This window comes from Ascaphus truei, chromosome 8 (genome assembly GCF_040206685.1).
Source record: "Ascaphus truei isolate aAscTru1 chromosome 8, aAscTru1.hap1, whole genome shotgun sequence".
NCBI classification, from domain to species: Eukaryota; Metazoa; Chordata; class Amphibia; order Anura; family Ascaphidae; genus Ascaphus; species Ascaphus truei.
Window position 1 is genome coordinate 63,860,552 of NC_134490.1, and position 24,001 is coordinate 63,884,552.

General features: G+C 42.5%; 1 protein-coding gene across 3 annotated transcripts in view; it reads left to right on the plus strand.

Moving 5' to 3' along the window:
* Window positions 1-24,001, plus strand: part of CRTAC1 (cartilage acidic protein 1) — a 317,696-nt gene that overhangs the window by 268,807 nt on the left and 24,888 nt on the right. For all 3 annotated transcript variants that reach the window (XM_075612348.1, XM_075612347.1, XM_075612349.1), the window contains exons 8-11: window positions 9,543-9,679; window positions 16,699-16,781; window positions 18,559-18,659; window positions 19,192-19,360. In XM_075612348.1, the coding sequence (XP_075468463.1) occupies window positions 9,543-9,679; window positions 16,699-16,781; window positions 18,559-18,659; window positions 19,192-19,360 (490 nt within the window). The remainder of the gene's footprint in view (window positions 1-9,542; window positions 9,680-16,698; window positions 16,782-18,558; window positions 18,660-19,191; window positions 19,361-24,001) is intronic.

Below are 24,001 nucleotides of genomic sequence, written 5' to 3' on the forward strand. Positions count from 1 at the left end.
TAGATGTAATAGATGCATGTCACAGTGGGAAAACACCCACTTAGAAACATAAAAGTCACAGAAAAAAGGTAGACACATTCATGCTCCCACAAAGAGATAAGTTGTAGCAGTTGTGTATCCTTTTGTTTACAAGTTGTAACAGGTGTGCATCGACACAGTGGCAGTCTGTGTAGGCAATTTCTCCAAACGCTGTTAGCATAGATTTTATATATAAACAGGCACAACTAGACAGCGATATCATCTTCCTCAGCAAATGCAAAAAGGAGCAACCGAGACCAAAGTTTTATGAGTCACTACTGACATGAGAGAACTCTCTTCCCATGAGTGCTAATGGCCATGTCAATACATACTGCGCTATATATATATGCACACACAGCTGTCTCTTACACATACAAATACTCTGTAATTCCATCCCAATATACCAATAGGGATCACATAGTATCTACACACATTTTTAGTATATATATATAGTGACAACTCGGCCACGTTGCAGGATCTTTGCTCTCACATTAAAGGCAGGAAGCATACAAATCTGTTAGCAGGTTTATTCTTGCAGGCATAAAACAAAGCAACAATAAAACAAAATGCCTAGCTCCTCTCTGAGCACTAACAACACAGTACCCATCTTGCCAATAACTATCCCGAATGGCTACCCCGCTTACCTATTAAACAAAACTCAGGGATAGCTGAATCACTGGCAATACAACACAACCAGACTAAATTGTCCTTACTTTAAACTCCTGGGGTAAGTCCATCTCCTGAGCCAGGCACATCCTCTGGGCAGCTTGACTTCCTTCTGGCTTTAAAATAGTTATAGTGGGTATATACATACACACAGCTGAACCCCGTTATAACACGGTCCTCGAGGTCCACAGAATGAGACCGCGTTATAACCGGGATCGCGTTATAAAATGTCGCCGCGCAAGGACTTACCGGCATCTGCAGCTCTTTCCTCTCTACAGCTCTCCCTGCTTCAGGCTGCGTCCACGTGTGTGGCACTTACGTAGACTTTCAAGTGCAGAGAAGGGTCACATGACACACACACCCTACACCATATATAAAATAATAATTTATAAATTATATCATATCATACAGGAATCTAACCCAGGACCTTTAATATGTTAGTACCAATTCTCTACCTGCAAGCCAAAGGGCTTGTTTGATGTCACAGACTCTAAAAAGTCCACTACACTGTGCTGTAGATGTTAAATATATTTATAGAGTCTGTATCATCACACCGATCCTGTGGCATAGCAGGTAGGGAATTGGTACTAGCATATGAAAGGTCCTGGGTTTGATTCCTGCATGTGTATTATATAAATTGTATTCATGTTCAATTCCCACATGGTGTGTGTGTGTGTGTGTGTGTGTGTGTGTGTGTGTGTGTCCGTTAGCAATAAAGCATTGAATGTTAAAATAATGGAGATGTTTTTAAATCAGGAGCCACGCTCAGACCGCGTTATAAGCGGATCCGCATTGTAGCAGATATAGATATTTATACACATACACTGCCCTGTCCCATTAACCTCTCCCCTCACGTAGAGAAAAGCCATTTATGTCTCTACTGTTCTTTTTCACACCAGGATACCTTTTTCTACCTTATCTTATTTCCCACTTCTTCTCAACATCCATTGCAACCAGATATCCCTCTTATAAACACGGTATATAATCATTTTCTTTCTATATTTCTGCCTTACTCGAGGAAGGACTGTGACAGGTTCGAAAGCTTGTAACATATAAACTACTTGTTGGTCCAATAAAAGCTATCATACCCCCTACATACTGTAGTGCCGACGAGTATTCTAAAACAAATCTGGGGCAATCACCAACAAGACCCAGGTACATGCTGGGTACATGCTGCAACATTTCAGTGACATTTCTGCAGACAGACTAATGGCCCATCAGATTAACAGCGGGGGACCCTGGCAGTCCCATTCAAACTGAATGGGACTGCCAGGGACCACTGCTGTGTTAATCCGATGGGCCATTAGTCTCTGCAGAAATGTCACTGAAATGTTGCAGCATGTACCCAGCATGTACCTGGATCTTGTTGGTGATTGCCCCAGATTTTCCAAGGCAAGTTTTAGAATACTCGTCGGCGCACCTGTACACCTCTGTGCTCAGTGCTGCATGCCTTCCGTGATCGGGACCACGTGCAACCACCATAATTGTTCCTGTTGTAGCGGGGAACACAGTGGGATTACCGCATTATTGTACCCATTGGTGGACACCAGTGGAAGGAATAAGGTCTGCTACATCAGTACTACTTATTATCTCTTTAGGAGGACAGGGAAACAGAGGTGAGAAGTGTACTTATCATAGTAGGAGTGTCATTACTACACTAAAATATTCCCATGTATGTAATACTATTTCACAAATGCATTTGAATAATTTGAAAATCTGTTTTCACTTTTAAATTGACCCTGAACCTAATAACTAATTAGTGGAATTCCAAAACCAGGACCAAAGTCTTGTTATACCGTCTATGGAAACACTACTGAAATAATAGTATTTGGGACGAGCAGTATCTCTTAAAATGTCTTGGCTTTCTTTGTTAAGTTACGGTAGAAACTGTTTTTAGTTTCCCAATTTAATATAAATCTCAGTCTTTAGTGCCAAATCATCCCGCAGTTTTTATTAAAATATTTATATTTTCAAATAACTTGTAATGCCTCTTAAACCTCTACAGGGAGCTGGCAGTGATATGCCTTATAATTGACCCTAACATTTTGAATAACTTTCATTCTTACTTCCTTTAGTTATAATCCCTTAATTAGCCCGTCTTAAAAGCCGTGTGATTTGTACATTCTGTGGGGTTTGTGTTTGTGCTTGCTGGAGTCAGTTATTTGTGCTTAAATTATAAAAGCCATTAGACATCGTGTATATTAAATTCAAATGCAATTATACCTGAATACTTTGCCTATTTTGTATCTGTATATCCTTATATATTAAGTCTTTAAATATGTCATTCAATCCCTAGAGGGATTTCACAATGTCATGATCCCTAACCAAAGGTGTGATGACTATAAGCAGTGTTCGACAAACCTATACATTTGCTCGCCCCGGGCGAGTGGATTTAACATCGTGGCGAGCTCCTATTGGCCCAAGCAGCACACGTTTGGTACTAGGTGGCGAGTAGATTTTTTTGTGATTTGTCGACCACTGACTATAAGGGAAGGTGTTTCATGTTCTTACAGTATCTGGCTTTTTTTGTACATAGGTTTCATTTAACTTTTATCTCTTTGGTTTGTGATAGAGCTGAACTATTTTCACTACTCCAGTTTAGACTCAATAACCATTTTTCTTAGGCTGCGCTTATAGTGCCGTTGACGCGACGTCGCGCAAAAACAATTGTATTGAAGCCGTCACGTGTGCTTATAGTGGACGCAACGGCGCAACGGAGCAACAGCGCTACCAAAATACTTGTAGTCACTAGAATTTGATTTTAATAACCAGAGTGTATGTCAACAGTACATGCTGACACCTAGTGACTTACAACATGGTTTTAGGTGTGTGATGAGTGTGTGTGTCTGTGTGTGTGCTAATGTGTGTGTATGTGTGTGTGCCTCTGTGTCTGTGTGTGTCTCTGTGTCTGTCTGTGTGTCTGTGTGCCTATATGTGTGCCTGTGTGTGTGTATGTGTGTGTGCCTCTGTGTCTGAGTATGCCTCTGTGTCTCTGTGTCTGTGTGTGTGTGTGTGTGTGTGTCTGTCTGTGTGCCTTTGTGTGTGTGTCTCTGTCTTTGTGTGTGCCTTTGTGTCTGTGTGTGTGTGTGATGTGCAAGGAGAGGTGTGTATACTATAGGTTTAAACAAAGGTAATTTTGTGTTTAAATAGCACACATTGGCAGCATAAAGAAAACACAATAACTCTCCGTTTTGCCTTTTGCTGTTGTCTCCGTTTGCTCTTGTCTCCGCCCCTCTGCCTTCCCCCTTGCTCTTGTCTCCGCCCTTCTGCCTTCCCCTTTGCTCTTGTCTCCGCCCTTCTGCCTTCCCCCTTGCTCTTGTCTCCGCCCTTCTGCCTTCCCCTTTGCTCTTGTCTCCGCTCTTCTGCCTTCCCCCTTGCTCTTGTCTCCGCCCCTCGGCCTTCCCCCTTGCTCTTGTCTCCGCCCCTCGGCCTTCCCCCTTGCTCTTGTCTCCGCCCCTCTGCCTTCCCCCTTGCTCTTGTCTCCGCTCCTCTGCCTTCCCCCTTGCTCTTGTCTCCGCCCCTCTGCCTTCCCCCTTGCTCTTGTCTCCGCCCTTCTGCCTTCCCCTTTGCTCTTGTCTCCGCCCCTCTGCCTTCCCCCTTGCTCTTGTCTTCGCCCCTCTGCCTTCCCCCTTGCTCTTGTCTCTGCCCTTCTGCCTTCCCCCTTTGCTCTTGTCTCCGCCCCTCTGCCTTCCCCCTTGCTCTTGTCTCCGCCCCCTGCCTTCCCCCTTGCTCTTGTCTCCGCCCGTCTGCCTTCCCCCTTGCTCTTGTCTCCGCCCGTCTGCCTTCCCCTTTGCTCTTGTCTCCGCCCCTCTGCCTTCCCCCTTGCTCTTATCTTGGCCCTTCTGCCTTCCCCCTTTGCTTTTGTCTCCGCCCCCTGCCTTCCCCCTTGCTCTTGTCTCTGCCCTTCTGCCTTCCCCCTTGCTCTTGTCGCCGCCCTTCTGCCTTCCCCCTTGCTCTTGTCTCCGCCCCTCTGCCTTCCCCCTTGCTCTTGTCTCCGCCCTTCTGCCTTCCCCCTTGCTCTTGTCTCCGCCCTTCTGCCTTCCCCCTTGCGCTTGTCTCCGCCCTTCTGCCTTCCCCCTTGCTCTTGTCTCCGCCCTTCTGCCTTCCCCCTTGCTCTTGTCTCCGCCCTTCTGCCTTCCCCCTTGCTCTTGTCTCCGCCCTTCTGCCTTCCCCCTTGCTCTTGTCTCCGCCCTTCTGCCTTCCCCCTTGCTCTTGTCTCCGCCCTTCTGCCTTCCCCCTTGCTCTTGTCTCCGCCCTTCTGCCTTCCCCCTTGCTCTTGTCTCCGCCCTTCTGCCTTCCCCCTTGTTCTTGTCTCCGCCCTTCTGCCTTCCCCTTTGCTGTTGTCTCCGCCCCTCTGCCTTCCCCCTTGCTCTTGTCTCCGCCCTTCTGCCTTCCCCCTTGCTCTTGTCTCCGCCCTTCTGCCTTCCCCCTTTGCTTTTGTCTCCGCCCCCTGCCTTCCCCCTTTGCTCTTGTCCCTGCCCATCTGCCTTCCCCCTTGCTCTTGTCTCCGCCCCTCTGCCTTCCCCCTTGCTCTTGTCTCTGCCCGTCTGCCTTCCCCCTTGCTCTTGTCTCTGCCCCTCTGCCTTCCCCTTTGCTCTTGTCTCCGCCCTTCTGCCTTCCCCCTTGCTCTTGTCTCCGCCCCTCTGCCTTCCCCCTTGCTCTTGTCTCTGCCCGTCTGCCTTCCCCCTTGCTCTTGTCTCCGCCCCTCTGCCTTCCCCCTTGCTCTTGTCTCCGCCCCTCTGCCTTCCCCCTTGCTCTTGTCTTCGCCCCTCTGCCTTCCCCCTTGCTCTTGTCTCCGCCCTTCTGCCTTCCCCCTTGCTCTTGTCTCCGCCCCTCTGCCTTCCCCCTTGCTCTTGTCTCCGCCCCTCTGCCTTCCCCCTTGCCCTTGTCTCCGCCCTTCTGCCTTCCCCCTTGCTCTTGTCTCCGCCCCTCTGCCTTCCCCCTTGCTCTTGTCTTCACCCCTCTGCCTTCCCCCTTGCTCTTGTCTCCGCCCCTCTGCCTTCCCCCTTGCTCTGGTCTCCGCCCCTCTGCCTTCCCCCTTGCTCTTGTCTCTGCCCGTCTGCCTTCCCCCTTGCTCTTGTCTCCGCCCCTCTGCCTTCCCCCTTGCTCTTGTCTTCGCCCCTCTGCCTTCCCCCTTGCTCTTGTCTTCGCCCCTCTGCCTTAACCCTTGCTGACGTCACTCCCCTTGTAGCCAGCGACGTCTCCAAAACTGATTTACAACTTTCGCAATGGCGAAGCGACCGATGACATCACCCATCGCCTGCCCTATAAGTGCGGCCTTTGAGAGGCAAGGCTACCACCAGGCTTTTGTCCCTATTCAATATGATGTCTAGCTGCTTTCCAGCGCTGAAGAAGAGTTTGGTTCTGTTAAAATGAATGGGAGTATGATATTTTTTTTCTGCCACAGGGAAGTGAGTTCACAGCATATTGAATAAGGGTCTTTGTTGGGCCCAAGATAATTGCAAGGATCAGGGACTGAGGTTCCTTAGGGACTGCGGAGGGGTGGACCAACCTGGATGTAGATGTGGGGCTGCTATGGAAGGACCTGACTGGTTATCCCTTCTCTCCCCAGCCACATGTTCTCCCTTTATACAGCCCTGTAGAGATCTGCTATAGCTGTTCTGCGATTGCAGAAGCTGATGACGGGTATGTCATCCACTGTCGCTTGTACATATGTATCTGAGTCGTTAGTCCTATGGAAGGCAATGGCGTGAGCAGCACTCTGAAAACCCACGCTAGGTAACCAATATACCCGTTTCTGAAATGTTCTTCTCGTTAGGTTCAGTTAGTGTGGGAAGCCCTGCTCAATCTGATAACCCATAGTAGGTTTTCTCTCTAGTTTTTGATACTTGACTCCGGCGATGCACCACATATTATAGATATCGGGAGGCCAAATGGCTCCCAATTAGATGGTAGGGGAGTCCAGTAAAGAGACAGAATCAATGTCTTTGAGAGGCCACCTATCTAGAAGCGGCAGAATAGGTGACACTACTGCTGTAATTGTCCAACTAATTGGCACCTTGTGTGCCTCTGCTCATCACTGAGGTTTGTACGGCTACGCTAAATGAAAATGGCCTGGTTACTGTTCAACACAACAGAAACCAATAAAATAATATGTACAAAAAAAAAACCCAAGGCATAACCGACAATAGTTTCATTTTTGACTGAACAGATCTTAAATGAAGTACAAATGTACAAATAATCCATGACTCTGCTTTGTTCTGATGCCTAACACATCCCTCAGATAACACGGTGTTTTTGATACTGCTTCAAACCTGCAGAACAGAAACAGGACAAAATCCTTTTAAATCAAAGACATCAAAAAACTGATGGGATGTGAAATAATAGAGCCTGCCTACCAAGACTCCCCTCTTCATGTTTAACCTTCACATGGGCTGTTAACCACCCTGGGAAAAAGGTCATTATGCAGTAGATCTACAACGGTTAATTAAATATGCTTTGAAAAGCTATCTTTAAGGAGGAAGCGAAACACTGTATCAGTGAAAGGGAAGTCAGAACCTGCTGCACGCCTAATGGTCTTTGTTCATTTGCCTGATAATTGTTAATCAAATGAATAGCCTAATCTTGGAAAAGCATTTTTATTTTACTTTACGAATTCTGATGTCTCGTAATCTTCCTGGGAGTGAGAGGGCCTCAGACTGAGTGCTTTGCACTTACAGTGTAAAGAGCATTTGTTCTCTAAAATATTACACCCATTTTCCAGTCTTTTTAGTGAGAAATATAGGCCTTTTTTCAATATCCTGCAAAGCTGCGTCCCGGTGCTGGAGAAGAGACTAATTAATGAAACTACAAGTTATCCATTACCTGGACGTTATTTCAACGAATTTCGGATAAAAAACATAGAGCTTTTAAATAGTAGTTTATTTTGACATACAGTAAGTGGTTGAGTTCAATGTTATGTGACACTGAACCGTCGTATATACAGTACAGTACTTGACAAATCACAGGTTTCCAAAGAAAATACTGTTTGTTGCCAAAAGAACTGGAGGATTGCTATCTATAGCCTGCTGTATAAATGTTTGTACACAGGTTTTGAGTTCTGTGTTTTAAATGCCATCTAACAGTGCTACTTTATCTGTGTAACTTAGTATATAAAAAGTATAGCTACAGTATATACGGTTCACTTCTTCATTTAGTTATAGTATGGCTTCCTATAAGATCCCATATCGTTTGGTTAGTTTATCAAAAGAATAAAAAGGGAATGGGGTCATGGCTGTGCTAGGCCCAGCTGAACGTTGACCTTCAGTAACTGGACTGTATTTGTTAAACTCTTATGTATGCCGCAGTGCAGGACAATGGGGTGGAAAGATCATGGTCCCCATCAGAAATCTTGGAGCCCAGGACAAATTAAAGGTGCAGCCCCCCCCCCTGGTGTACTGTTGGTCCCTGAGTGGGGGGGGGAGAACGAGATTTGGGCCTGGGAGAGTAGATAACGGCCTAGGGGTGGGTCGTTAAAAGTTTCAGGGGGAAAGAAAGGGGGGGGGGAACTATATATATATAGAGAGAGAGAGGGCGGGGAGAGATATTAGGGGAGAAGGTGATAGACGGGGGAGGAAAGAGGGAGGGGATAGAGACAAAGTGGGGGGGGGGGAAGAGAGAGAATGAGAGGGGGGAGTGAGAGGGGGAGAGCGACAAAAAGAGCAGAGCCGTGTACGCACTGCCTTCCTGCTGCCCTGGAGGATTAAGAGGGCCTGGGGAAGGGGCCTTCAGAGCTGTCTACTGGAGGGTGCCCAGAGAGGTGCCTGTCAGGGAAGCCTCCCTCCCGCCTGCCAACAGCATGCTGCCTCGACAGGCATCTCTAAGAACACTTCCAGCAGGTCCCTTCTGTAAACTCCTTCCAGGAGGCCTCCTTTGCAGTGTTTGCCGGGAGGGGTCCTGGGCTCCTGTACTTACCGGACCCGGGACAGAAGTCCCAGCTGTCTTCACCCCACTCCCCCCACCCCCCGTCTACGGCCCTGGAAAAGACCATAACAATGCAGTTACAGCATTAACATGCACCGGTACCGTAGGTAAGGACCAGACAGTGGAGATTGTACATGGCATTTGCTGAAACTCGACAAAACTTATTTGGAGGGATAACCTGCATAGTCCAAAAATTATTTCTTGTAAAGAGACTTCTCCTGCACTAAGAAAATATATTGAACAGAACCCAATTATAACTTACTTCAAGGAGGTTTATTAATCAACTAATTCAACTCCATGCTTATTTTTGTGCTGGTTGTTGTCATGGACTGATGCTACTGTCCATTTTTGAATTCTCCTCTCCTCTCTCATAATACAAGGCTGTCCAGACTTCTGTTATTTCCCGCCAGCTGAATGTCATCAAAATGTATTATTTTGGCCCTTAGATGCCACATGCTTGGGTCCTGCACTTCTTTTAGGTAAGGAGTGACTGCTAGTTGTGATATGACTTTTGTTCCGTAGAATATAATCATGCAACAACTACAAAAATCCTTATTTCATTGATGTGGCTTTTACAGTTCTAAAATTGCATTGTAAATGACATCATTATTTATTCAAACATGAAGTATGTCGGTGTTAACTTCCCAAAGACATGAAGAAAATGCACTCAGAAAGTAAGGAATACAGTAGGCCATATTGCTCCATATTTACTAAATACTGCTATTCCATAAGACATCTTCCAGCCTAAGCACTGCGTAGTAAAAACGGGCAATGTTTTTTTGTCAGGCTTTTTCTTTATGTTGTGATGCAAAGCTCTGCTGATTTTCTGAAGTTTCTTACAATAACATCCGTGTTATTAAAACAAGTCCTTTAAGTGAATATTTTCCGTTAACCGGAACGACTTCTCATTTTGAGCTCATCTTATTCTCGTCCAGGATATTGCTACTCAGAAGTTCTCCATGCCTTCCCCAATCCGCACTGTGATCGCTGCTGACTTCGATAATGATCAAGAGCTTGAAGTCTTTTTTAATAACATCGCCTACAGGGGGTCTTCAGCAAACCGCATGTTCAGGTAAAATTGCACATGTTGTTGGTAGTAATAGAGTTTCAGGTATATACGGTATATGTACACACAAAGTTACTACAGTACAGTGTAAACATTCTGTTCAGTTGTTTTGTATTATTACTGTACCCCATTTTGCAACCAGGAAACTGGCCTTCATTAGAGTGAGAAACAGAGTAATGCACAATTAAGAATGCATGAACTTCTATGGAAGTGAGTGGAATGTAATGCGTTATTAAATGTACAGGCATACCCCGGTTTAATGACACTCACTTTAAGTACACACGCGAGTAACTACATATCGCTCAATAGGAAAACGGCAGCTCACGCATGCGCCTGTCAGCATGTCAGCACGTCCTGAACAGCTATACCGACTCCCTACCTGTACCGAAGCTGTGCGCAAGCGGGGAGACTATAGAGCCTTTTACACATGTGTTATTTACATCAGTTATGCACGTATATGACGATTGCAGTACAGTACATGCATCGATAAGTACAGTAGGAAAAAGGGAGTGCTTCACTTTAAGTACATTTTCGCTTTACATACATGCATCGGTCCCATTGCGTACCTTAATGCGGGGTATGCCTGTATGTTGTTCTCCTTGTTGTGTTGTCGAATAGTTAGATACATAACCACCTTTGACGTCTCACTGCATCGCAAGAGCTTACAAGACTCTGCAGTTCTTTTAAGGGCTAAAATACATCTATAAATCCACTGTGACAGAATGGCTCAACATAGAGGCCTATATCATTAGGCCCCATATTTATTACAGGGTGCTAAGCTGTAGGGACTTCAATGGACCATTTATTGCCTTACGGCGTGGCACTACTTATCAAATATGGCCCCAGGTGCACTCATTTCAGGTCTCCCTGTGGCACGGCACCGGAGGGAAGATGTAGAGCGGGTTTGTGTTCCCAGAACCACTCTGCCTGAAGAGGACATCCGTGCCCACTCCATTTAAAAAAAAAAATAACCGTTGCAGTCATCCGCAAGGCTGCGAGTGTGTATAACTGACTCTACACCTGCATATTGCTAGGGATAAAATTGTCATGCAGAAACCAACGTTTAGGGGAAGATAGTGTCAATAATTAATTAGCAGGTTGACTCCACTGTTAATTGTAGCAGTAATAATGTCATTTAAAAGCTATTTAAGATACAATGAAATTAAAATGTGAAATGTGGATGATTGGTGTTACGAAATAGAGAAGTAATTATACTTACAATGTGTCTGTATGTGTATATGTATATATATATGTGCGTGTATACTGTATGTATATATATATATATGTATATATATAATGCACAACTGCTGACGGTCCTAGGGACAATGTACATATGGAAACGCAAAGAGATACCAACAGAATACCGACAGAATCACTCTGGTGTATTAAAGTATCAAAAATGTATTAACATCACAAACAACATCAATAGATCTATTGATGTTGTATGTGATGTTAATATTAATAACTTTTTGATACTTTAATACACAAGAGTGCTTCTGTTGGGATACTTTTCTAATTATAGTGAAAACCCTCCAGTATTTCTATAGTATTCATGTCTTAGAAAGTATGAGCAGAGCACTTCCTACAGGTCCCCCCCCCCCCCCCCCATATCTTCATTTGCCTGTAAAGGTATCATACATTTGGAATGACAAATGAAAGCTGTAAGGATAAATAATACATTGTTTAAAAAAATTTTTGGTGCAAATACATGATTTTTGAGGCAAATATTCAGGAATAAATGGTTTCTTATTTCAAAGCTGTTTCAGTTCTGTACAAAGCATTTCTGCTTTTCCACCAGATAGTGAGGGAGGGTCTGTGAGTTGTCCTAGATAGGGGTGAGCAACCGCAGTCCTCAAGGGCCACCAACAGGTCAGGTTTTCAGGATATCCCTGCATCAGCACAGATGGTTCAGACAGTGGCTCAGTCAAAGACTGAGTCACCTGTGCTGAAGCAGGGATATCCTGAAAACCTAACCTGTTGGTGGCCCTTGAGGGCTGCGATTGCTCACCCCTGCAGTAGACCGAGGAAGAGCAGCGTACCCCTGTCTGAGATAAATGTCACCTCTTCTTGTCAGACAATTAAAAATTGAGAGCTCTTGCAACTTTCAACCATGAAAAGTTTAGTGCAGCTAAGATGAAGTCTCTTTCAGTCTGTTCATTTGTGTGAAATGAGGAAGAACTAATACCTGCTTGCCATGGCAGCTCAGATGGGAATCTTGTGCAATAAATGAAAAGAAAATAAGGTAAAATTGAATTCATAGCTTTCATAAAAAGGTGTCACTAGGCAAGACTGAGCAGAATTAGTCTTCAGAAATGTTGGAGCACGGTCAATCAGAATTGAGTGACTTTTTTTCGCATAGCTAAGTACAGTATACAGTATGACAGCCATTTTTGCGTTTTTTTTTTGTTTGTTTGTTTTTTAACAGTTTAAGTTCACTTCACGGTTGTGCAAAAAAATACCAAATTTATTTTAGGGTACAAAAGTAGACTAACCAAAACATATTGTTCAAGGTACCATATTTTTGTTATTTTATATTAATAAAGTGTATCCCGATAAAAAAAAAAAAGAGTTCAGGATTCATTAACAATCATTATTCCCCCACTAATGGCAGTCCAGAATTGTGTTTTAGCATATAAGAAACAAATAATGAGTAACAAGTTATATTCCAGATTAACATTTCTCTAAAACAAGTTTGAAATGACTGTGATTATCTCTGTCACATTAGTAATTTACAACTGTAATATTATTTTCAAGTGCTTAATTAATAACAACTTTTAACAACTTAATTTCATATAGGCTTTTCTCCCAGTGGGACTCAAAGCCCTTGATAATTACAATATATAGTGCAGAAAGCACCATCCAATAGGCTTTTTACGGACACAGTCCCTGCCCAGATGAGCTTACAATCTATGTTTTTGGTGCCTGGGGAGATACTTACCTCCGTAGGGGTTGCTCGTACTGTAGCTGCTCCGCTAGCAGGGTTCACATTATGGCCGCTTTTTGACGCTCCCGTGCCCTGCCGGCCAATAGGAAGGCGTAACATCATCCGGTGCAGCTTCCTATTGGCCCACATAGCTTTAAACTTTACGGAGGTAAGTATCTCTGGAAGCAGGGGGGCCCCGCAGCTGAAATTAATGGTGTTTAGCTCTGGAGACACCCTGCTTCAATCATATGTTCTATAAAGGGGGAAAAAAACGCTCATCCATATATGTAATATATAATCATATAGTATAACCAAAGGTGCTCAGAGGGATATATAACTAGTATATCTGGGTTGATCCAAAAAGAGGATCAGAAAGGTTCCCTAACAGTAGAACACTCAATGTGCGGAGTACAGTGAGTAGACTAACAATGGTCTAACAGGTTGTATCTACCTCTTTTTGGATCAACCCAGATATACTTCAATCCTATGTTGGAATTTTTTTTAAAGATTTGCACACAAAAAACCGCCTGCTTAAGTTGCTCTTTTAATAGCATGTTTTGGTGAGTACTGAATGATACATTTGCATTATTCTGAAGGCAAACCTATTTTGACTTTGTATATGGGGGGGGGGGGGCAACAGTTTGCACCCTCAAGTGATTTCTGAAATGCTCTTTTTACTCTATTTTAGCCAAACGGTCACTTACATATTTGATTGGCATGAAGGAATTTGACAGGAATACTAATCGCTATTCTCTCTCTGGAAATGTCACATGCTTGGTGTGTTTTTGCTGAGAGAGCCCTAATTTATAATTCATGATTATAAAATTAGTCAATAAAAAAATACAATTTGTCAAGAGCAAGTGAAGTGACTGCTTAGAAATGATATCTACATTCCCCAACCAGTGTCTGTTATCTGCACGCTTTTCATTGCTATCCCCTTCTGTCATTCCTCAAGAATACCAGGGCCATCTCAAAAGCTTGAAGCGAAATAATGCTTTTTTTTAAAAATCTATTATAGTTAACAAACACTTTACATTTCTTCGAAAGTATATATTCTATTCAAGTTGTCTGCCTTTACCTAAAGTTATGGGGAGCATGAACTAAGTGTAATAATAAACCTGATATGTGGAATTAATTTGCTGCGCTTGACCACAAGAACAGAATGTCCCTATGGTTCATTAAATGCATCCATCCTATAAGGTACTGCATGCCGTTTCTAAGGAGATGTTTGCTATGTTCGTTATTTAATGACCATCTGTAAGACCTTCTCAGTTATATTTTGGCCATACTACTTAATTAATCTAATATTGAGACATTCGCTGAATACAACATTTGAAATGAACTCGTACAGTTGCCTTGTTAAAATTACAGTATTATTTAAATGGGTTATTTAAGTATTCATAGTAAAGGGAAAGGATATAGAAAGCAAATGGGTAAAGATAAGGCAGTAGGGAACACAAACATAATTATTTGCAAGTGCAGTGGGTTTAAAATGTTCATTTAATCAATTCTAGGGAGGGGAAAAACTAGCGCAGGAATGGTCAAATCCAGTCCTCCAGAGCCACCAATATGTCAGGTTTTAAGGATATCCCTGCTTTAGCACAGGTGGCTCAGTCATTAACCGAGGAACTGATTGAGCCACCTGTGCTGAAGCAGGGATATCCTTAAAACTAGAGTTGGACGAACCAGTCTAAATCCATTTCCTAGATTTTCCCATTCAAAATCCGGTCCGAAGTGTGAAATTCGCCGATGGATTGTTAGTTTTAACCCCCCACCCCCCCGGATTAATCCAAAACCGCCACGTGATACAATCCACTGGGGTATTTTAGCAATCCAACCGCGGATTTCGCAATTTTCTGACGGATTTTAAGAATCCAATCAGCGGATGAATTGTCGGTGTAACAAAAATAAAAAATCTGAGACTGATCCTCAAACCTGCGGAGCAAAGGAACCGGACGATCTGCAGCGGATCCAATTCCCCCCCAAAATGTGACCATCTCTACTTAAAACCTGACCTGTTGGTGGCCCTTGAGGACTGAAGTTGGCCACCCCTGAATTAGAGCAAGACGGAAGTGCTAGAAGCCATTGGATGAAGAGGGAGGTGATGTGCTAGAGAATTGGATGAAGCAGGCCACCTTAATCAATGTAAAAGTCGGACTGCTTCCTTTGTAGCCATTCATGTGTGTTTGTGATGTCATTATGATGACAAAGGAGATGAATATGCAAGGGAGGAGCAAAGTATAAATCATGCTAAGATGGAACTTTTACATGGAAGGATTATACCTAGTCAGAAATGGCCCCAAATAAAAGCTCCTAAGACCCTCCCCCCATGTTCTAAAGAGAAATATATATATATATAAAAAGGTTCAACCTTTTTTGCATGGGGTCACCCTAACTTGCATTTAAAATACAGGTGCATTTTTGTGTAACCTTCCAAATATTTTCTTACCCTGTAACTTTTCAAGACACACCTGCTTGGGGCTGTGATGCACAACACTGCCATAGAATGCTTTGTTTCGGTATATAAACATATCACTTATGAGCAGACAGGTCTGCATCCCTGCCACTCCCCATTATCTCCTAGTTTACAGTGCTTCCACTGCATGTGTTTTTTTCCCCCCACAGATTACAAAAACAGTACTAAAAGAACATTGTTTAAAATAAGTACTGGAAGTGAATTTATACGAGTTCCTGCAATGTTTCACCCCTGCTGTACATGAGTGTTTATTTCGTTTGCTGGCAGTGATTTCTCCTGACTCCTTGTCATCCATCGTATGTCTTATTATGTTTCGGTGTCATGTTTAATTATTACTTATTTCTGACATCTTCCCTCATTAAATGTCTGTTCCAGTTCTGCAGTTCAGAGACCTAATTTGTCTGTCTTTCTACAGCTCATCCCTGCACACTGTGCACACAAACAAATGCATGAAGTTTGGCTTCTAATCTTGTGCGATAGTCATGGTTATAATTTAACAGCTAGTGTCACTGCTGTAACCTTCAGCTGCTTTCCTCCCAGCCAACTAGCTGTGCATCGGTAGTAGGGGCATACAAGATGGATCTCGATCAGAATCTGAACAATCAGTAGCTGCTGATTTAAAATGACACTTACTCCCAAGAGAGGTCGATGTGGAGCACTTGGAAAATGAAAATGTTTTGTAGCGTTAAATCAATAATTAAAGTTGACCTTTACCCATCGCAGGAAATTCATAAAGTGTGTTATCAGTTTCCCCTCCTTTAATAAAAATGACATTCCCTTGCACAACCTCTACCTTCTGTGAGGGGTCAGTGTATTTGTGTGGGCTCCATGTGACTTACTGTTACTTAAAACACTACTTCCTGTGAGAATTTTATTTTAATGAGTTGAAAATTATTAAATCGAAACCGTAGTAACTTCCTCCATGACATAATACAAGGATCAGGATAGGAATATTAGGGACTTCTTAATTGGATGGACAGACAAAAAAAAAAAAAAACCCACGGGTTACCATGTTGCTATGATCTGTAATTGTCAGTTGCTTGATGAACAGTTTTATTGTAACACAGAATAATGGCTCTCCCTATCTTCATTCCACACTGGCACATTAAAGAATGTAATGCGGCTCATAAGATAGAAATGTTCGGCACATAATGGCTGGTATAATTGCCTGTTTTCAATCACTGTTGCAGCCGTAGCTCCTATCATCTTTTCACGAACGCAGCTGATCGTAAAGCTGTCAAATAAGTCAATAAAATACATACACAAATTAACAAGTTTTCTAATAGTGGCTGAAATGTCTGGGTTTAGGCGCCTAGTTCCGAACAAGGGGAACCTTACAATGAACAACATACAGAAGTGCGTGCAGTAATGTTCCATGAGAATCAGAAGGCAAATCGGAGTGTTGATGCATGGTTCCCATTTACAAATTGACAATAATATTTGTGTATTTTGTCACTATAACCAAGGGAGAATGGATAGTGTCCTCGTCATTTCTATACCCTGTAATCATGGCTCCGCATAGAAATCAACAGAGGAGTGTAAATGAGGATAATGTAATAAGAGATACATGTTATCTTTCTGGAATGTTGTGTGTCAGCGTGTCTTCTGTATCTCTTTTCCTGGTAGGGTTGGTCGCAGGGAGCACGCTGACCCATTCATGGAAGAGCTCAATCCAGGAGATGCATCTGAGCCTGAGGGGCGGGGAACGGGTTAGCATGTTATCCTTTTCTTATTATGAGCCTTACTGATCATAAACATATGTGACATTCTGAAATGTTGTAAGATTTTTTTAAAGTCATAGAGTAGTTTATTTCATTCTAATTCAGGTGTATTAAACCATATTTAAAACTGCCCATGCATTTTGTTCCACTTAATGGAGCTGCAGGTGTCATCTTGATACCTACTGTATAACCCTGTGGGTTTGAATAAATGACTAATATTTCTAGTGTAGTTTTGCTGTTATTCCTGGGGATGGCACTAGAGCTTTGTTCACTGTATAGTAAATTCCCAAATGTCGAGAGGTGAACAAGTGATTCAACAAATAGCTATAAGGAAGATTGAAATACTGTGATATTTACTTAAGAGAGAATGAAAAGTGTTTCAGATCATGGTGTTTCAGCCTAGCTTTTAAATTGCATTGCAGATTAATTGAGGCTCCATGCCCCCTATTCTACAATGCTTTTAGACATAACATGTTACTCCCTCCCATACTAAATAGAGTCGTATTTGCATAGAGAATACATGATGAACTATGGCTGAACCATACAATGCAACAGTCCCATGTGAAACTTGGGGTAGTAGACCTTTGTAACTCCCCCACCCCATTGTTTTTCATCTCATGCATGGGAAAAATTATCCACAATGTACCATTGGGCGATACCATACTTTGCACTAATCATGAGTTGCACAAAACAGTGGAATTAAAAGCCTGAGTTATTTTGGCCACTACAGAAATGTAACCATGCCAATAATGTGAGTCTTGGTAATATTTTGCCGTTTTTTAAAGCAGCATGTTCCATGAAGGAATGTTGTTGATCACATCACCAAGATTTACTAGTCTGGAGTCAGAGTAGATATATTGGTCCTAAGGAAAAATAGAACCATTTGCAGCTAGAGAGACCTTGTAATGGATACACTAGAAAGTTCATTCCACACTGATTGCTAAAAGAGAGAATATATTAATAATTCTGACAATGATATCTGAAGAATGATCTTGTAAGGTCTCCAGTGCTCATTTGAAAACGACTGTACATCCATCATGTTTAATAAAAGTGCTACTGTATCTGCAAAACAAGATTCACCAAAATGGTTTTACTGAAGCGGAAGGAGAGTAAACATTTGAGAGTACTCTAGGTGCTGGTCCTGACTAAAGTTAAAGGAGAAATCCAGCCTACAGGTAGTTAACACGTCCTTTATTTACAGCAGGAGTGGCCAACAGGTCAGGTTTTCAGGATATCTCAGCTTCAGCACAAGTGGCTCAATCAGTGGCTCAGTCAAAAACTTGACTCTGACTGAGCCACTGATTGGAGTCACCTGTGCTGAAGCTGGGATATCCTGAAAACCTGACCTGTTGGTGGCTCTTGAGGACTGGAGTTGTCCACCTCTGGTTTACAGGATTGGAACTGCAAGTCCTCCAGAGCTGAACCACTGATTAATTTACTTGTATTACTTCCTGGTTTTTAAAGGGGATTTAAACGACCATCCAATAGAAAGCCACAACCAATGATGTTGCGGCTTCTTGTTGGCCCAAGATTTAACATCCATTTTGTTTCCCCGTGGGGAGAAATTAAAATCCCGTAACCTCACCACTAAATATCTGGGTGACCAGTGGGCTCTCAGAGGTGAAAACTAAGTGGTTCAGCTATAGAGGACTGTCTGGTTCCCACGCAGTAGAATAAATAAATAAAGGGTTAAAAAATAGACAAGGCCGCAGATTGCTGCTTTAAGTCAAGGAGTCGCTCTAATTCCAGTGCTTATTTTCTGTAGGTGGAGCCGTGACCGACTTCGATGGCGATGGCATGTTAGATTTAATATTGTCTCATGGAGAATCGATGGCCCAGCCTATATCTGTGTTCAAAGGAAACCAGGTCAGATTCCTTTTTTTGCCCCCAATAAAAGGCCCCGTAAAACTCATTTGCTGGTAAAATGAAGAACGGTTGCACACAAGTACAACTTACATACAGTAACTACCCGTAAGGGCTTGAACTAATGTGAATGGATTTCTAAACTATATAACCTGTAATAAACGGTTGACATGAGATTATATCTGCTTTGTGCATTAATTGTAATAAAAATAATACACAAGCTAAAATGGTCCATTTGAAGGTTTCCTTTACTTTTAACACGCAGTGCCTGTTGTTCCAGCATTACCATAATCCGTTCCTTTATGAATGTTTACCAAAACCCTGAACGAGGAGCAGTTTGCTCAGGCAGAAGAAGAGACTTTATTTTTGCTGGATTTCCTCTTTGTGAAAAGGTTTCTTATTTGGGAACTTTAACCAGGAGCACATTGTGGTCGTTGAGCGTAAAAGCTGTTTTGATGTCTGTTAAACTTCCAGTAATGCTCCTGGCTGATTCCTCTGCTGTCCACCAGTCTAATTGTACATTCTTCTTCCTCAGGGTTTGAAAAATAACTGGCTTCGAGTAATACCCCGTACCAAGTTTGGTGCCTTTGCCCGCGGTGCAAAAGTAGTACTGTACACCAAGAAGAGTGGAGCGCACTTGAGAATTATTGATGGCGGATCGGGGTATCTCTGTCAGATGGAACCTGTGGCTCATTTTGGGCTGGGTAGGTAGATTCCTTTTTGTCACTCAATACATAAAACAGCATTTGGGTGAAATGCTACAAGTCAAAGCTAGATGCTCGTCTGCAGTTCGACTAGAATTTTAAACCCTAAGCTCCTCTGAATACAGTATGCTGAATTGTGTTATTTCTGTTATGGCTAAGACTGGATACACGAGTGAATCACCGAGGTAATTAAGTATCAATAAAAGTCGATAGTAGTTTCTTCTTTTATCCGGTTATGGGATTATTATAGTAATGAAAAGATTTTGTCTGTACCTTTTTAGAATATAATTTCTTTTAGGCTACAGTAACCCTTATTTATGACAGAATTCAGAGTTGTTGTTATAGCTTCTACTTTATAATTATTGGTATAAATGTAACATTACCTACATTGTTGAATGAGAATAATTCCGTGTTAAATCCTAGTTATATGTAATCAACACATACTCTACTTCTTAAGATCGCAGGTATTCACATTGTGAGTGAAGGCTGAGTACAGTGTTTGCCTTCCCTCATATTCTTGGGGAAAGTCTTTATAATGTAGAGACACAAATACGTTATGGTGAAAGAAAATGTGACACAAACCCTCCACCATACACAGAAACAACAAAAAAACATGTATGAGCATATTCACATGTCTAACGGGTCACCAAACCTGTCTTATCACACAGTATACAGTGCTTCCACTGCAGCGAGGGATTCTGGGTAATACATACAGTACCACATGAACACTAACTTTTAGTTTTTTATCCACTTCACCATGGATTCCCTAAAGCTTATTGGGTTTATGTTTCACCGTAGAGAAAATACGTTGGCACACTGCTCTATTTGTTTGGAGCAGAGTTGTGGTATATGTAAGAACAGTTTCTTACATCTGATGCAGAATTTTACACTTGCACCCCTTCAGATATGGCAGATTTTCTGGGGCAAATAAAAGGGCGCATAGAGACGTAGAATGCAATACACCTCATTACAATCTGTGCCCTATGTAACTTCTCCCCAGCTCCTCCTACAGACACTCCCCAAATCGCAAGCTACGGCAGATGGCAGGGAAATGGAAGCAAAACACTTTGATTGTATGTCATTACCCAGAATCCCTGGCTGCAGTGTAAGCACTATATACTGTGTGATTATGGTGTATGGCAGATTGGAGACCTGTCTGAGATGTTGACGTGCTCATAAGTGTTCTTTGTCCTTGCTACAATGTATAGAAGATCCCTACTTTGTCTATGCAATTATCTGAGATACTGTAACTAAACGCAATGCTATTATGGCACAATATATATCTGTGTAATCTATATGTATTAGTATTTGTTTGGTGTAGAACTTGTTTGGTCCTGTCTCAAAGAAACTGATCCGATTTAAAAAAAATCCTATTGCCTTTAATTGGATTTCTGTTCTTTGGTACTTGTACTTCTGCCTCAGAATTGCTCCCAAGAGACAATGATGTAGCCAAGAGGTTAATGTGTGTCTAAAATATGTGGCTGATTTCCTGTTCAACATTTCATCTTCCAGTTCACCATATTGACTGGTAATAAGATGAGAAAGAGCTGGTATAAAGTAATTGTTGGCGTCACTAAGGAGTTAAAAAGTCTGGCTAAGCTAAAAGGTTTGTTATTTTAGGAATTAAAACAAAAAAATAAGCTTTGATGGTCTTGGCAGCCTGTAAGCTTGTTCTGCTCTCTGTCTTTCATCTCATTCCTTTCTGCTTGTTTCATTAGCAGGGATGAATTTTCTGTAATTGGGAGTCGGAGAAGCAGGGGATTTCACAAGGCACAGGCTACGCTAGTGCTTTATTTTCCATGACTCAATGAATTGGTCAAGAAGGAAAAAAAAATCTAAGAGGACAAAGGAGGTAGAGGGGATGCAGTGCCATATTAGCTGAGCGGTGCTATTTCATAAGGCACTTTCCGGCACTGGAATGGGCTTGAGTGGGCCAGAGGGTGCCTTGCACGACAGCACTGCGTGGTAAATACGGGCCACAATTAGTTTTTAATATTTGTGGTACCGTGTGAAAGAGTTACCAAATGGTCTCATATTAAAGAGTGTTCTTATGGGCATTTTTAACCTTAAGATCATTTTTTTTTAATGTCAACTTAATAAGACAGAAGTAATGCAATATTCAAAATTGCAAAAAGTATACAAAGTAAATCGAGGTTGTCGAGAACAATATCGATTATATATGTATATATACAAAATGAGGTGCTTCCTGCAACAGTGGCTCTGTAGCACCGTGCTTCAACTATCTATAAATAGGGTTGCTCATGTAATGTGAGCTTGAGATAAAAGGTGGCACTGTGTGCTCATTTGCATGTCATTTCCCAGAATCCCTTGCTGCAGTGGAAGTGCTATGCGCTGGGTGATAATGGTGAAAGACAGGGTTGCAGACCTGTCTAAGACATGCAAATGAATATACAGGAATATTTACAGTTGCTTTATGCTTTACTGTGGAGGGTTTTAGTCACTTTTTTTACCCACCATAACCTTAATAGTCGTGATATATATATATATATGCATTACCGTCTTGTATTCTCTCGCTTGCTCCATTTTCTCAACACCTATTCTCTCCTAGACCCTCTACAATCTGGCTTCCGCACTGCTCACTCCACCGAAACAGCCCTCACTAAAATAACACGACCTCCATGCTGCCAAAGGCAGAGGTCATTACACTCTGCTCATATTACTCGACCTCTCTGCAGCATTTGACACCGTGGACCACCCTCTTCTCCTCCACATTCTCCATACTCTAGGTATTCGGAACAAAGCTCTATCCTGGATCTCATCCTACCTCTCCCATCGTAATTTTAGTGTCTCTTCTGCTAACACCTCCTCCTCCTCTATTGATCTCTCTGTGTTGGGGTACCCCAGGGCTCTGTCCTGGGACCTCTTCTCTTTTCTCTGTACACACTCTCTCTAGGTGACCTAATAATATCTTTTGGGTTTAATTATCACCTCTATGCTGATGACACACAAATATACTTTTCAACACCTGACCTTACACCTGCTGTACAAACCAAAGTTTCTGAATGTCTCTCTGCTATATCATCCTGGATGGCCCTCCGACGCCTTAAACTCAACATGGCTAAAACAGAGCTCCTCATACTTCCTCCCAAACCTGGCCCTACTACCTCCTTCCACATTACTGTTGGAACTACAATCATTCACCCAGTAGCCCAAGCACGCTGCCTAGGGGTCACATTCGACTCCTCTCTCACATTCGCCCCTCACATTCAAAACATTTCTAAAACTTGTCGCTTAACTAAGATACGCCCTTTCCTCTGTTGTTCGACTGCTAAAACTCTGACTCAGGCCCTCATTCTCTCCCGTCTTGATTACTGTAACCTCCTGCTGTCCGGCCTTCCTGCCTCTCACCTGTCTCCCCTACAATCTATCCTAAATGCTGCTGCCAGAATCACTCTACTCTTTCCTAGATCTGTCTCAGCATCTCCCCTCATGAAATCCCTCTCCTGGCTTCCGATCAAATCCCGCATCTCACACTCCATTCTTCTCCTCACTTTTAAAGCTTTGCATTCTTCTGCCCCTCCTTACATCTCATCCCTAATTTCTCGGTATGCACCATCCCGACTCTTGCGTTCTTCTCAAGGATGTCTTCTTTCTACCCCCTTTGTATCTAAAGCCCTCTCCCGCCTTAAACCTTTTTCACTGACTGCCCCACACCTCTGGAATGCCCTTCCCCTCAGTACCCGACTAGCACCCTCTCTATCCACCTTTAAGACCCACCTTAAGACACACTTGCTTAATGAAGCATATGAATAGCACTGTGGATATTCTAAACACGATACATAATGCTTGGCCCCCTGCAGACGCACTTACCAGAACTCCCTCCTACTGTCTCTGTACATTCTCCCTACCTACCAAATAGACTGTAAGCTCCTCGGGGCAGGGACTCCTCTTCCGAAATGTTACTTTTATGTCTAAAGCACTTATTCCCATGATCTGTTATTTATATTATCTGTTATTTATTTGATTACCACATGTATTACTACTGTGAAGCGCTATGTACACTAATGGCGCTATATAAATAAAGACATACAATACAATACAATACAAAAGGTTTGCACCAAATGTATCAAACTAGAAAAATGCAGTCCTGTATGTAAAGACCGGTGACTGGAACTATTCTCTTAACATTAACTGCAGGCAACAGACTATTAAATAGAGAACCTGAACCCAATGATTGAGTTTAATGGACTCAATCTTATTTAATCACAGAGGGGTGGGGGGTGCAGTTCCTGAAAGACAGGAGTTGCGGAGACTCTACAAAGTGGGGGAACTCAGATGTATGCAAAAGGTATAACAAATTTATTGAAAAAGACAACGGTGAAGACACATAATAAAAAATAATAAAAAAACATATAACTAATCACTGAGCAGCCTATGAATATCTAAATGGTGCAGATAAATGCTGCGTAAATCGTAACATGTCCTGTAGGACTGAATGCAAGTAGAAGTAAATAATCCTCAAACTAATAATATAAAACACAATAACACAATATTATATATAACAGGGACCCATTAGACCAGGAGGGGTAACACAATGTCCTCTGAAAAAATGGATGCCTGTCTGTCTGCCAACAAAAAACTCAGTCCAACCCAGTACAGAGGAGACCGTAACTACACGCT